The sequence below is a fragment of the Salmo trutta genome, chromosome 28 (assembly GCF_901001165.1).
Source record: "Salmo trutta chromosome 28, fSalTru1.1, whole genome shotgun sequence".
In the NCBI taxonomy this organism is placed as follows: Eukaryota; Metazoa; Chordata; class Actinopteri; order Salmoniformes; family Salmonidae; genus Salmo; species Salmo trutta.
This window is the reverse complement of record NC_042984.1, coordinates 10,067,211-10,081,076: the sequence shown is the minus strand read 5'-3', so window position 1 is coordinate 10,081,076 and position 13,866 is coordinate 10,067,211. Positions and strand designations below refer to the sequence as shown.

Here is a 13,866-nt window from a genome sequence, read left to right as displayed (position 1 = left end):
AAGGAGGCATGAGGACTGCAGAGGTGGCCAGGGCAATAAATTGCAATGTCCGTCCTGTGAGACGCCTAAGACAGCGCTACAGGGAGACAGGACGGATAGTTGATTGTCCTCACAGTGGGAGACCATGTGTAACAACACCTGCACAGGATCGGTACATCTGAACATCACACCTGCAGGACAGGTACAGGATGGCAACAACAACTGTCCGAGTTACACCAGGAACGCACAATCCCTCCATCAGTGCTCACACTGTCCGCAATAGGCTGGTTGAGGCTGGACTGAGGGCTTGTAGGCCTGTTGTAAGGCAGGTCCTCACCAGACATCACCGGCAACAACGTCGCCTATGAGCACAAACCCACCATCGCTGGACCAGACAGGACTGGCAAAAAGTGCTCTTCACTGACAAGTCGCGGTTTTGTCTCACCTGGGGTGATGGTCGGATTCGCGTTTATCGTTGAAGGAATGAGCGTTACATCGAGGCCTGTACTCTGGAGCAGGATCGATTTGGAGGTCCGTCATGGTCTGGGGCGGTGTGTCACAGCATCATCGGACTGAGCTTGCTGTCATTGCAGGCAATCTCAACGCTGTGCGTTACAGGGAAGACATCCTCCTCCCTCATGTGGTACCCTTCCTGCAGGCTCATCCTGACATGACCCTCCAGCATGACAATGCCACCAGTCATACTGCTCGTTCTGTGCGTGATTTCCTGCAATACAGGAATGTCAGTGTTCTGCCATGGCCAGCGAAGAGCCCGGATCTCAATCCCATTGAGCACGTCTGGGACCTGTTGGATCGGAGGGTGAGGGCGAGGGCCATTCCCCCCAGAAATGTATGGGAACTTGCAGGTGCCTTGGTGCAAGAGTGGGGTAACATCTCACAGCAAGAACTGGCAAATCTGGTGCAGTCCATGAGGAGGAGATGCACTGTAGTACTTAATGCAGCTGATGGCCACACCAGATACTGACTGTTACTTTTGATTTTTACCCCCCCCCCCTTGTTCAGGGACACATTATTCCATTTCTGTTGGTCACATGTCTGTGGAACTTGTTCAGTTTATGTCTCAGTTGTTGAATCTTGTTATGTTTATACAAATATTTACACATGTTAAGTTTGCTGAAAATAAACGCAGTTGACAGTGAGAGGACGTTTCTTTTTTTGCTGAGTTTATGTATTTTCACTCACATTCTTTATATGAAACCTACTGACTGGTTTTCCTACATTGCTTATTTGCCTTTTTCCACACAGTATAACAGTCCAGCAAGAGATGCATATCAGTCCTAGGAGTAGACTTTTCAATAACTTGCTGCAGTGAAGTTGGTCCTCATCATATAGCTGTAGGATATGGATCGCAGTGGAGGCTGGTGGAGGGAGAAACAGGAGGATGGATTCATTGCAATGGCAGAACCATTGTGGTGAGGGAGGTGAACAAGTGCACCCTTTGGACTCTTGGGTGAAGAAACGGGGCGCAGCCAGGGCCTCCGTGGTGAGAGGCTGCGGGGGCTGATGGGACAGGATGGAACGTCAAGTGGTCGTCACTGCCCAGACATCTGTGTGCGCCTCAGGTTGTCCTTCACTCGTACAAACTCAGGGACTTCTCTCTCCTGCTCCTCCCGGCGCCTGATCTCCTCCTGCTCATACTGAAACATGACAGTAGATTCATTTCAAACATGGTCATAGCCTTCTGCTGTTTTTGTAAATAGTAAATACACAATTTGTTTTTCTCCCACTTATTGGTGTTTTATTACATAGTGTGTGGATGTGTGTTTGGCGTGTGTGTGTGTCTGGTGTGTGTGTTTGGCGTGTGTGTGTGTGTGTGTGTGTGTGTGTCTGGTGTGTGTGTGTGTGTGTGTGTGTGTGTGTGTGTGTCTGGTGTGTGTGTTTGGCGTGTGTGTGTGTGTTTGGCGTGTGTGTGTGTGTGTGTGTGTGTGTGTGTGTGTGTGTGTGTGTGTGTGTGTGTCTCTGTGTGGTGTGTGTTACCTCCAGCAGTATCTGCTGTCTCTTGCGTAGCTCAGTCTCCAGTTCCAGAGGAGGCTGTAGAGCCAGTTCCTGCTCTCTGTGCTGCTCCAGCCTCCTCTGTTCCAGGACTCGCTTCAGCTCAGGCTTCTCTCCTGGCAACAGACCTCTAAGTGGGCACAACAGACAACATATTCAGACATATTTACACTACTGCGCCAAGCAGAGCTGAGCTGACCTGGCATGCATCCATCATAGTTGCTGGAAAGGACAGTGTGAAACGAAATATCTAAGCCAGAAGAACGGTTCAGGTTGGCATGATTTGGGTGAAAAGGGTATTACATGCAGGGGGCTCAGTCTCACACACACACACACACACACACACACACACACACACACACACACACACACACACACACACACACACACACACACACACACACACACACACACACACACACACACACACACACACACACTACCACTCGGTCTGTCCTTGTGGTGCTGGGAATAAAGGCAGCATAGTTTAATAATACTAGACCTACACTCAGACACTATTATCTCTGCACCTTTCATTTGGTCTATGCTTCAGCAGATGAGATCTTTCTTAAAACTTTGGAGATGTATAATAGAGCCTTTTGTTGATTTCTGTGTATATTGTAAGTATATGGAAGTGTTTTATTTCAACCCCACCGTTTGGTGCTGACCAACAGTTCGCGGTGCAGGTCGTGGTGACTGGGAGTCTCCACCGTGGAGCAGTTCAGCTTCCCCCTGGGCTGCTGCAGCTGGGACTGGCTCACCTCCTGGACCTTACTACACTCTGTAGACTGCCAGGACAGGGCGTCGCGGCACACATAGTTCTCTACAGGAGAGAAAAGGGTATAAAAAAAATATATATCTGAGGATTTGGCAAGTCGAGCGTTTTTCCAGATCTGTTTATGCGCTTGCCAACTCCAATGCTGTCATTGTCAGATAATTCCATAAGTTGTCAAGAGAGCAAAAACAGACAAATCAAATCTAATTTTATTTGTCACATGCGTCGTATACAACAGGTGTAGACCTTACAGTGAAATGCTTATTTACAACTCAGGCTACCACAAGTCAACTTGTACCATCAAATCTGAGATCACATCATTTATGAATTGAATCAGTCTTAGCTGTTACTATAGATGTACCTTTTCTATGGTGACGAAATCCTGGCCGCTGAGGAAGCACCTGAAAGGTGAGAGAGAAAAGAAAGGAAATCGCCCATTAATTAACTCCAGCAGAGTATAACAAACATTGTACTGCATGGAGTCTAGTAATATGATACAGTAGGGAACCACACATCCGCACCACACGGTACCAAGGGCATGTAAAACAGAGAGCTAATGGAGAAATAAGGATGAACCACTGTCAATGAACCACATAGGTGCATTATGTGGAGTGGAGTCTGGACATCCTATCTGATCACCATCTCAAGCATCTGCTCAGAAACACTGGATGAGTGGGTAATATTTTCCTATAGTGTAAAACATCTTCCTTCACAGCACATTGTAATCAAACAATGTGCTATGTAATCATGTTTTCCCTGTGTTAATCAAGCTGCTTGTTGATTCACCCCGTGGGATCTAGGTTGTGTAATAAGGGATAGAAGAAGAGCCATCCCCGGCTAGGCTGCCTGCTGTGTTACTATCGCGTGAAGAAGAAGAGCCCTCCCCGGCTAGGCTGCCTGCTGTGTTACTAACGCGTGAAGAAGAAGAAGAGCCCTCCCCGGCTAGGCTGCCTGCTGTGTTACTAACGCGTGAGCGTGAAGAAGAAGAGCCATCCCTGGCTATGCTGCCTGCTGTGTTACTAACGCATGAAGAAGAAGAAGAGCCCTCCCCGGCTAGGCTGCCTGCTGTGTTACTAACGCATGAAGAAGAGCCCTCCCCGGCTAGGCTGCCTGCTGTGTTACTAACACGTGAAGAAGAAGAAGAGCCCTCCCCGGCTAGGCTGCCTGCTGTGTTACTATCGCGTGAAGAAGAAGAGCCCTCCCCGGCTAGGCTGCCTGCTGTGTTACTAACGCGTGAAGAAGAAGAGCCATCCCTGGCTATGCTGCCTGCTGTGTTACTAACGCATGAAGAAGAGCCCTCCCCGGCTAGGCTGCCTGCTGTGTTACTAACGCATGAAGAAGAAGAGCCATCCCTGGCTAGGCTGCCTGCTGTGTTACTATCGCGTGAAGAAGAAGAGCCATCCCCGGCTAGGCTGCCTGCTGTGTAACTATCGCGTGAAGAAGAAGAGCCACACGGAGGGAGCTCCTGTCAGAGCGCCAGGTCTTATTAACGGTTTGACTCTACACTCAAGGTTACCAAGCTTTCCCAGTTCGGTCCATTCTCAAGCTCATCATCATCATCATCATCATCATCACAGGGGCTTCAACTAAGGAGCTTCAATGTCATCATGATAATAATGCCATGGCAACCACCTGATGACAAAATCAACAAATATAAGGAGAAATCGTAGTATGCATGTGAAAACAAGCACCAGACTATTAGAACTGAACAACGTAACAGCCATGTAACAGCCTAATTATAAAACCTTTATAAAAGGTGACTTTATTGTAAAGTGTAACTATGGGAAGTATAGAAATAGTTACCACAGCTGGTAGAGAGAATTAACTCATCATAAGACTGTCCCTACTAGTTCCAACAGACAGCAGATTCCTCTGTCAGCCACACCCAGTAGTTGAAATCAGATAACCCTACTCTCAGATATATAATCACACTCCCCTTTGGAAGCAGGCCTCATGAACAGTATCGTATTAACCAGAGGACAGATGGCATACTGCAGTTGTCGTGACTGTTCTGTGACTGGCCTTTGACTCACAGACAAAGTCAAAGACAAAAACTAGCATCTTGCTCCAGGCCACAAACAATATCAACCCTGCAGGTCTACTACTGGTCTGTACATAGTTTTTCGTGCTGGACTGATTGTACTACACCCATAATGTGTCGGAAGCACTGAGGCTGTGGGAAAAGACTGCTATTGGTCCTTCAGCCTATCAACTACCCAGCATGCTCTGTACTGTGCATGCATGTCTGTTTAGAACACGTCACTCTAAAGACTGTCAGGGACTATCTGCTATCTCTGGAACCAGTGTTATAAGCTGTACTGTCCTGTTGCCCTCTCCCACCCTCCCTCCCTCCCATCCTCCCTCCCTCCCTCCCACCCTCCCTCCCTGCCTCCCTCCCTCCCTCCCTCCCTCCCTCCCTCCCTCCCTCCCTGCCTCACTCCCTCCCTCCCTCCCTCCCTCCCTCCCTCCCTCCCTCCCTCCCTCCCTCCCATCCTCCCTCCCTCCCTCCCTCCCTCCCTCACTCCCACCCTCCCTCCCTCCCTGCCTCCCTCCCTCCCTCCCTCCCACCCTGCCTCCCTCCCACCCTCCCTGCCTCCCTCCCTCCCTGCCTCCCTCCCTCCCTCCCACCCTCCCTCCCTCCCTCCCGGCCTCCCTCCCTCCCTCCCTCCCTCCCTCCCTCCCTCCCACCCTGCCTCCCTCCCTCCCTGCCTCATATTGCATTCTTGGGGGAAAACATATTGGATTGAATTTGTATCATTATGCCATAGGTTTATGGTCAAATCAGTTCAATCGGAAGCTATTCCCTTCTTGTAACATTCAGATGACCCATTTTAAAACCCACTTGGCCACCTTGTGGCCACCAGTGGTAACATCTGTGGTCGGACCTGAAGTGTTTTTGATCATGGTCTGTAGACTATAATTAACTCAAAGCCCAATGCTTGGTTATGACAGAAGGATAGACAAGACACAAGTGATAGAACATAGATACATCCAAAGTAAAATTAGACTAAACATTGTAAAATTCTCCTAACTGAAAATTAAACATGTTTATATAAACTTGAGTGATTATCTTGAGTGATTATCCTTCATAGCCTGGTTCCTCTCTAGGTTTCTTCCTAGGTTCTGGCCTTTCTAGTGAGTTTTTCCTAGCCACCCCCTCATAGCCTGGTTCCTCTCTAGGTTTCTTCCTAGGTTCTGGCCTTTCTAGTGAGTTTTTCCTAGCCACCCCCTCATAGCCTGGTTCCTCTCTAGGTTTCTTCCTAGGTTCTGGCCTTTCTAGTGAGTTTTTCCTAGCCACCCCCTCATAGCCTGGTTCCTCTCTAGGTTTCTTCCTAGGTTCTGGCCTTTCTAGTGAGTTTTTCCTAGCCACCCCCTCACAGCCTGGTTCCTCTCTAGGTTTCTTCCTAGGTTCTGGCCTTTCCAGTGAGTTTTTCCTAGCCACCCCCTCATAGCCTGGTTCCTCTCTAGGTTTCTTCCTAGGTTCCTGCCTTTCTAGTGAGTTTTTCCTAGCCACCGTGCTTCTACACCTGCATTGCTTGCTGTATGGGATTTTATGCTGGGTTTCTGTACAGCACTTTGTGACATCAGCTGACGTAAGAAGGGCTTTATAAATACATTTGATTGATTGATCTCTCATCCTTTGCCAAAAAACACCAACATACACCTCCAGTCTACTGCGAAGAAATCCTCATAGGTCTGTCTGAAATCTTTTAGATTGCTCGACTCTTTTGATTGTTTGGATCAATCCACACACCGTCTGTAATTCTGTACTACTGATTAAGTATAGGCACAGTAGAGTTGTTGCTCTCCAATATAACCCCATAACATTTTGACTATGCAGAAAGAAGCAACAGCATCCATAGCATCAATGCATAGTCAGCTTAGGTATCCATTCCTAGAAGGTCACAGATCAGTTTCTCTAATGTGTTGATCAGAATCACCTGTCACTGTCAGTCAACACCATATAATCTAATATAACACAAATGTAATGTATCTCTATGGCCAGCACCCACCACCTATGACAGGTGTCCAACAGAAAACCAGGCATGACAGTTGAGCCGCCAATTCACAAAGGAGTTCAGACAATAATAAACAGACTCACTTTCTTTGCGTTGTATGACCCTTCCATGGCACGGTCGCTACGGTCCCCCGTTTCTATCAAGCTACAAGGTCTCTCCCCTCTCTCGCTCTCTTATTCAATAGTCCATTGTCAAATGCCACACACCTCTACACAGACAGGTGCCTGCTTCTTTGCAGCTCCCAAATCCAACATAGTAGTGCTGTCGCTGAGGAGAAGACTGTCTGTAAGGTTACAGTTGAATGATTTAAACTACCAGTCGTTGACACACAGTGGCAGTAGACAACCCCGATAATCCCATTACGCCATTCAAGATTAAGGGTACATCCCAAATGGAACCCTATTTCTTATATAGAACACTACGTTTAACCAGAGCACTGGTCGAAGGTAATCTACTACATAGAGACTAGGGTGCCATTTGGAGTTCATATCCCTAGATTAGGACGTGGGATTAGCTAATTGCCTTGGACATCAATGCTGCTTTTAACCACTCCAAATTACAAAGGTAGTGTAATGCAAAATGAACGAGTTGAGTTGCTATGCTGCTGTTATTAAACCAAAATAACATGGCAGTGATGGCAGAGTCCCCTTGGCAGCTTTGGGAATCTACCCCTTGACGGCTGAGCCCTTTAATGCTGTCTAGTAAATAAGACAACATGGTCTAAGGACAAAGGCCTATATCAGTGGAGGCTGCTGAGTGGAGCACGGGTCATAATAATGGCTGGAACGGAGTGAATAGAATGGCACCAAACACATGGAAACCATGGAAACCACGTGTTTGATATATTTGATACCATTCCGCTAAATCTGCTCCAGCCATTACCACGAGCCCGTCTTCCCAATTTAAAAAAAAATAATGTTTAACCTTTATTTAACCAGGCAAGTCAGTTAAGAACTAATAATTATTTTACAATGACGGCCTACCCCGGCCAAACCCTCTCCTAACCCGGACAATGTGGGCCAATTGTGCACCGCTGGACTCCCTGATCACGGCCAGTTGTGATACAGCTCGGGATCGAACCAGGGTCTGTAGTAACGCTTCTAACACTGAGATGCAGTGCCTTAGACCGCTGGAGTCCAAAGGTGCCACCAACCTCCTGTGGCCTGTATGTTTTCAAGTAAACCAATACGTACACTACCGTTCAAAAGTTTGGGGTCACTTAGAAATGTCCTTGTTTTTGAAAGAAAAGCAAATTCTCCGTCCATTAAAATAACATAAAATTGATCAGAAATACAGTGTAGACATTGTTAATGTTGTAAATGATCAACAGTGAAGAGGCGACTCCAGGATGCTGGCCTTCTTGGCAGAGTTCCTCTGTCTGTGTTCTTTTGCCCATCTTAATCTTTTATTTTTATTGGCCAGTCTGAGATATGGCTTTTCCTTTGCAACTCTGCCTAGAAGGCCAGCATCCCGGAGTTGCCTCTTCACTGTTGACGTGTTTTGCGGGTGCTATTTAATGAAGCTGCCAGTTGAGGGCTTGTGTGGCGTGTTTCTAAAACTAGACACAATAATGTACTTGTCCTCTTGCTCAGTTGTGCACCGGGGCCTCCCACTCCTCTTTCTATTCTGGTTAGAGCCAGTTTGCGCTGTTCTATGAAGGGAGCAGTACACAGCGTTGTATAAAATATTCAGTTTCTTGGCAATTTCTCGCATGGAATAGCCTTCATTTCTCAGAACAAGAATAGACTGACAAGTTTCAGAAGAAAACATTTTGTTTCTGGACATTTTGGACCTGTAATCGAATTCACACATGCTGATGCTCCAGATACTCAACTAGTCTAAAGAAGGCCAGTTTTATTTCTTCTTTAATCAGCCCACCAGTTTTCAGCTGTGCTAACATAATTGCAAAAGGGTTTTCTAATGATCAATTAGCCTTTTAAAATTATAAACTTGGATTAGCTAACACAACGTGCCATTGGAACACAGGAGTGATGGTTGCTGATAATGGGCCTCTGTACGCCTATGTAGATATTCCATAAAAAAATCTGCTGTTTCCAGCTACAATAGTCATTTACAACATAAACAATGTCTACACTGTATTTCTGATCAATTTCATGTTATTTTAATTGACAAAAAAAAGGTGCTTTTCTTTCAAAAACAAGGACATTTCTAAGTGACCCCAAACTTCTGAACGGTAGTGAGTGTGTATGTGTGTATATATATATATATATGTATATATATGTGTGTGTATATATATATATATACATACATACAGTTGAAGTCGGAAGTTTACATACACCTTAGCCAAATGCATTTAAACTCAGTTTTTCAATTCTTGACATTTAATCCTTGTAACAATTCTCTGTCTTAGGTCAGTTAGGATCACCACTTTATTTTAAGAATGTGAAATGTCAGAATAATAGTAGAGAGAATTATTTATTTCAGCTTTTATTTCTTTCGTCACATTTCCAGTGGGTCAGAAGTTCACATACACTCAATTAGTATTTGGTAGCATTGCCTTTAAATTGTTTAACTTGGGTCAAACATTTCGGAGAGCCTTCCACAAGCTTCCCACAATAAGTTGGGTGAATTTTGGCCCATTCCTCCTGACAGAGCTGATGTAACTGAGTCAGGTTTGTATTCCTCCTTGCTCACACACGCTTTTTCAGGTCTGCCCACACATTTTCTATGGGATTGAGGTCAGGGATTTGTGATGGCCACTCCAATACCTTGACTTTGTTGTACTGAAGCCATTTTGCCACAACTTTGGAAGTGTGCTTGGGGTCATTGTCCATTTGGAAGACCCATTTTCGACCAAGCTTTAACTTCCTGACTGATGTCTTGAGATGTTGCTTCAATATATCCACATAAATGTCCTTCCTCATGATGCCATCTATTTTGTGAAGTGCACCAGACTCTCCTGCAGCAAAGCACCCCCACAACATGACGCTGCCATGCCCGCGCTTCACGGTTGAGATGGTGTTCTTTGGCTTGCACGCCTCCCCCTTTTTCCTCCAAACATAACGATGGTCATTATGGCCAAACAGTTCTATTTTTGTTTCATCAGACCAGAGGACATTTCTCCAAAAAGTACGATATTTTTCCCCATGTGCAGTTGCAAACCGCAGTCTGGCTTTTTTATGCCGGTTTTGGAGCAGTGGCTTCTTCCTTGCTGAGCTGCCTTTTAGGTTATGTCGATATAGGACTCGTTTTACTGTGAATATAGATACTTTTGTACCTGTACCAGTTTGCTACTGGAACGAGCTGCAAAAAACACTCAAACTGGACCTTTTTATCTCCATTTCTTCATTCAAAGACTCAATCATGGATACGCTTACTGACAGTTGTGGCTGCTTTGCGTGATGCATTTTTGTCTCTACCTTCTTGCCCTTTGTGCTGTTGTCTGTGCCCAGTTGTGTGTACCATGTTTTGTGCTGCTGCCAAGTTGTGTTGCTACCGTGTTGTTGTCGTGCTGTGTTGCTACCATGCTGTGTTGTCATGTGTTGCTGCCATGCTATGTTGTTGTCTTAGGTCTTTCTTTATGTAGTGCTGTGGTGTCTCTCTTGTCGTGTTTTGTCCTATACTTTTGTTTTATTTTTAATCCCAGCCCCCGTCCCCACAGGAAGCCTTTTGGTAGGCCGTCATTGTAAATAAGAATTTGTTCTTAACTGGCTTGCCTAGTTAAATAAAGGTTAAATAAACATTTATTAAGAACTAACATGCACACAAGCAATTAGTATTTTTTAAAGAGACTGGATTGCGTGATAAAATGTCCCATCAACCATTGTCTTTAACATTTCAATAGTCTAAAGTGGGTTTCTCTCATTGTCTCGTTTCAAAACAGATCTGTTGAGATCAGCTTGGTCCAGTTTAGCTCAGTGCAGAATGCAAATGTAGGGATTAAGTAAGTTAAAAACAAAAATATATCACTAAGAGATTCACCCTCATTGATTTAACTAAGAGATGCACCCTCATTGATTTCACTAAGAGATGCACCCTCATTGATTTCACTAAGAGATGCACCCTCATTGATTTCACTAAGAGATGCACCCTCATTGATTTCACTAAGAGATTCACCCTCATTGATTTCACTAAGAGATTCACCCTCATTGTACCAGATATGGACTAGAAGTGATCTTGCAACTGGTTTACATTGCCCTCCTACTGTGATCAAACAAATGTAAATATAGTAGCAGCATGCCTTTGCTTTGAGAATGCCTTCTGTTCCTGTGATGCATCTTGATCGGCGATCCATTGGTCTTCCCTTTCGAGCAGCACTCCAATCGACGTTATTCCTGTTCCACTGGTTAGCCTGTTTACACAGAAGTTGCTCATGTTGCTTCAAAGACGATATCAAACATAACGACCAAAAGTAGACAGATAATGACAGATTTTCGGTATCGTTCTAAAAGTGTTTAAGTACAGTTGCTTATTAGCTAGCAAGCTAACTTTAGCCACCAGCAAGTTTTCAGGTGTCGTTCGCCATCTCGCCAGCAGGTAATTTAGCTAGATAATGTGAAAACGTGGCTCTGACTCAGTCAATAGCCATTCACTTCAAAAGCACAATAAAGACCTAAATTAACGCCACACTTGGGACTATTCGTTCAACTTCAGCAAGTTAGTACACAAACGGTCTACAAACAAATCTACGAAATTGTTACATCAGTTTGCTAATGCCTATCTCTGAGTAATGTATTCGTTCGACCGTGTACTGGTGTTCGGCTTGCTGTTGATCTGCACGTGTGCCTCGCATGAAGGGCTGACAGAGAAGGGTCTGGGAGAGTGTTTTACAATGGTATTAAATGGGAATAAAACTGCCTCCTAATGAACATGCCAGAGATTGATAATTAGTCAACAGGATTAAATCAGGCATCCCTAAAACATAGTAAAGGGTCTTCTTATTAATGTGCTATTTAAAATGGAAAGTTAATCATGATTTCAATAAAAGTTCAAGCACATCACTTGTGCATTTGTAAACACACCTTCCACATGCTTTTCTAATGATTTTGAAATGTGATGTTTAAAACTTGATATAACCAGTGTTTGTCTATGTTCTTGTCTCAACAGCATCTGTGGGACCAGACTTCACCTGACAGTGGCTCTATCCTATGTGACCATGGTGTTCTGTGTCCTCTTTCTTAAGTGACCAACTAGGGGACTGGACACCTCATGGACACTAGCCTGGTCCCAGGTTTCTTTGACAATGACAGCAATGGAATTTTCAAGACAGTAGAAACACAAATAGATCTGTGATGAGGCTACATGGACACTGGCTATGAGCTTGGAACCAATGAACGATGAGGCTAAAAACTTTCCAAAAGTGGGCTTCTCTGTCAACATGCCACACACCCTGCACTTTCTGAGCTGAGATGTTATTTGAGTTGAGATGGTGATGAAAAAAGGTCAAGACACTGACTGACACAGAGATCAACAACATGAGAGAGTTCTCCTCTGTGTGCAGTCAGTGGTGAAAACAGGTTAGGTGATATATCTCTTTCTGTATATTCAAAAGGGGACTTTGGGGAATTTACTGTGAATCTAGTGCTTTTGGAGTTCAGTTTGGACCAAGGTATAACACAGCCATTCATTTGACATAAATTTTTTTAAGTGTGATTTTCTATTATGTGGATGAAGGTGGAATAGAGGGTGGAAATGGAAAATAAATTTTATAAAATATATTGCAGTAAATTAATAAAGTTGAACCATTTATAAGTTATTTATATGTTAAGAATGTTGTGTGATTAATTATAAAAAAGGCACATGTACGCCTCCTTCCTGCTCAATACAAGGCAACCACAGGTTACCATCTATGGCCACGTGAGGGCACGCTAGTATTTACCCCAGCCTTTCCCCCCGAAATGTCCCATGATTCCCTGCGCTATATAAATTCACTAACTCGGAAACGGAGCCATTCTTGTTTTGTTTGAGTGGTGGCGTGTGTTTGTGCGAGTGAATGAATGCGAGAGAATGATTGTTTTATGTCTGTAATGTTTAATGTCTTAGTCTAGCGACCAAAAAAAAAAAACTACACAGTGATCTTATTTGATCTGGTCGGGGTTTGGCCTGGCTCCGATTCGGAAATGATAGTACCCGACATGCGAGCCCCAGAGGCCATGAGCATGAAGCTTCCACTAACTTCAGGGCCTCCACAAGAAATTGTGGTCAGAAGTGATGACTCGATCAGATATACTAGTGCCGAGGAGATTTGTGGTTTTACCTCATTCTCCACACCGGCCAATGAGTATAACAGCGATTCTGATCTGCCATAAATTCGGTAATTGTGCCCAGGTGTAAGAAGCTGCCTGTGTTTGGTTGGCTAGCTACTAAGCTAACGTTGCCTAACGAGGTAACTCTTGCCCATGCGAACAGCAAAGCTAATAAACAGCCAGGTAATGAGCCAATGACAATGGAAGTAAAGTAGTTTTGGAGATAAGTGGGCAAATTTGTAGTTTCAAAGATATTCGGTTTGTGGTCCTGCTGCTGGTCACTTCAAATGAAACCATGCTAGTTAAACACTTTCTGGTCAATGTGCATCCAGTCTAAAAAAATGTCATTTGACTTGGGGGAGAGATAAATAGTTGCTTCCGTCAATGTAATTGTCTGCATCATTTTCAATCTCCCATGTATTTTATTTGTGTGTGTGTATAAGTAGCGTGGTTCGTTCTGCACTTTTAATTAGGACCCAGCCACGACTGTAGGTCTGCTGGTTGGATTATTTTTATTTGTCCTGCACACGAAGAGACAACACAATATTTTAGCCCTTGGCGCAGTCACAGCTCTCAGGCACTTTGCTAGCCGAAGGTCAGGCAAAAGAGAACAGTAAGGGGGTACGGAAATACAGAGAACAGATGGGACAAACCAAAATATACAAAACCTTTACAATCACGTGTATGTGCAATATTGGTATGAAAAAGTGTTTGTACACCCAAAAATAACAAATAGCTATGCAGCTGTAATTAAAAAAACAATTCAAAACACTGAATTATTATCAAATTATAACATCCCCTCTTGATCTTGCCTTTATATCCTTTATCATTTTCTGCTAACCCTACCCCCCCCTAATTGGAGTAAACTAATGAA

At 44.5% G+C, this 13,866-nt stretch overlaps 1 protein-coding gene and 1 non-coding gene across 3 annotated transcripts in view; one reads left to right on the top strand and one right to left on the bottom strand.

The window, feature by feature from the left end:
* Positions 1-1,150: 1,150 nt before the first annotated feature.
* The window catches only part of LOC115165435 (protein FAM107B-like), a 38,441-nt gene continuing 25,725 nt past the window's right edge, over positions 1,151-13,866 (bottom strand). The window contains exons 2-6 of one of the 2 annotated variants that reach the window (XM_029718537.1): positions 10,988-11,098; positions 3,129-3,168; positions 2,647-2,815; positions 1,978-2,122; positions 1,151-1,637 (exon numbers count right to left, since the gene is read on the bottom strand). In XM_029718537.1, coding sequence (XP_029574397.1) covers positions 1,533-1,637; positions 1,978-2,122; positions 2,647-2,815; positions 3,129-3,168; positions 10,988-11,041 — 513 coding nt within the window. In that variant the 5' untranslated portion in view covers positions 11,042-11,098 and the 3' untranslated portion in view covers positions 1,151-1,532. Of the gene's footprint in view, positions 1,638-1,977; positions 2,123-2,646; positions 2,816-3,128; positions 3,169-6,869; positions 7,099-10,987; positions 11,099-13,866 lie in introns of those variants that run through there. The other variant, XM_029718538.1, reaches the window with a different exon arrangement.
* Positions 12,673-13,050, top strand: LOC115166505 (small Cajal body-specific RNA 2). Its single transcript, XR_003870340.1, has one exon.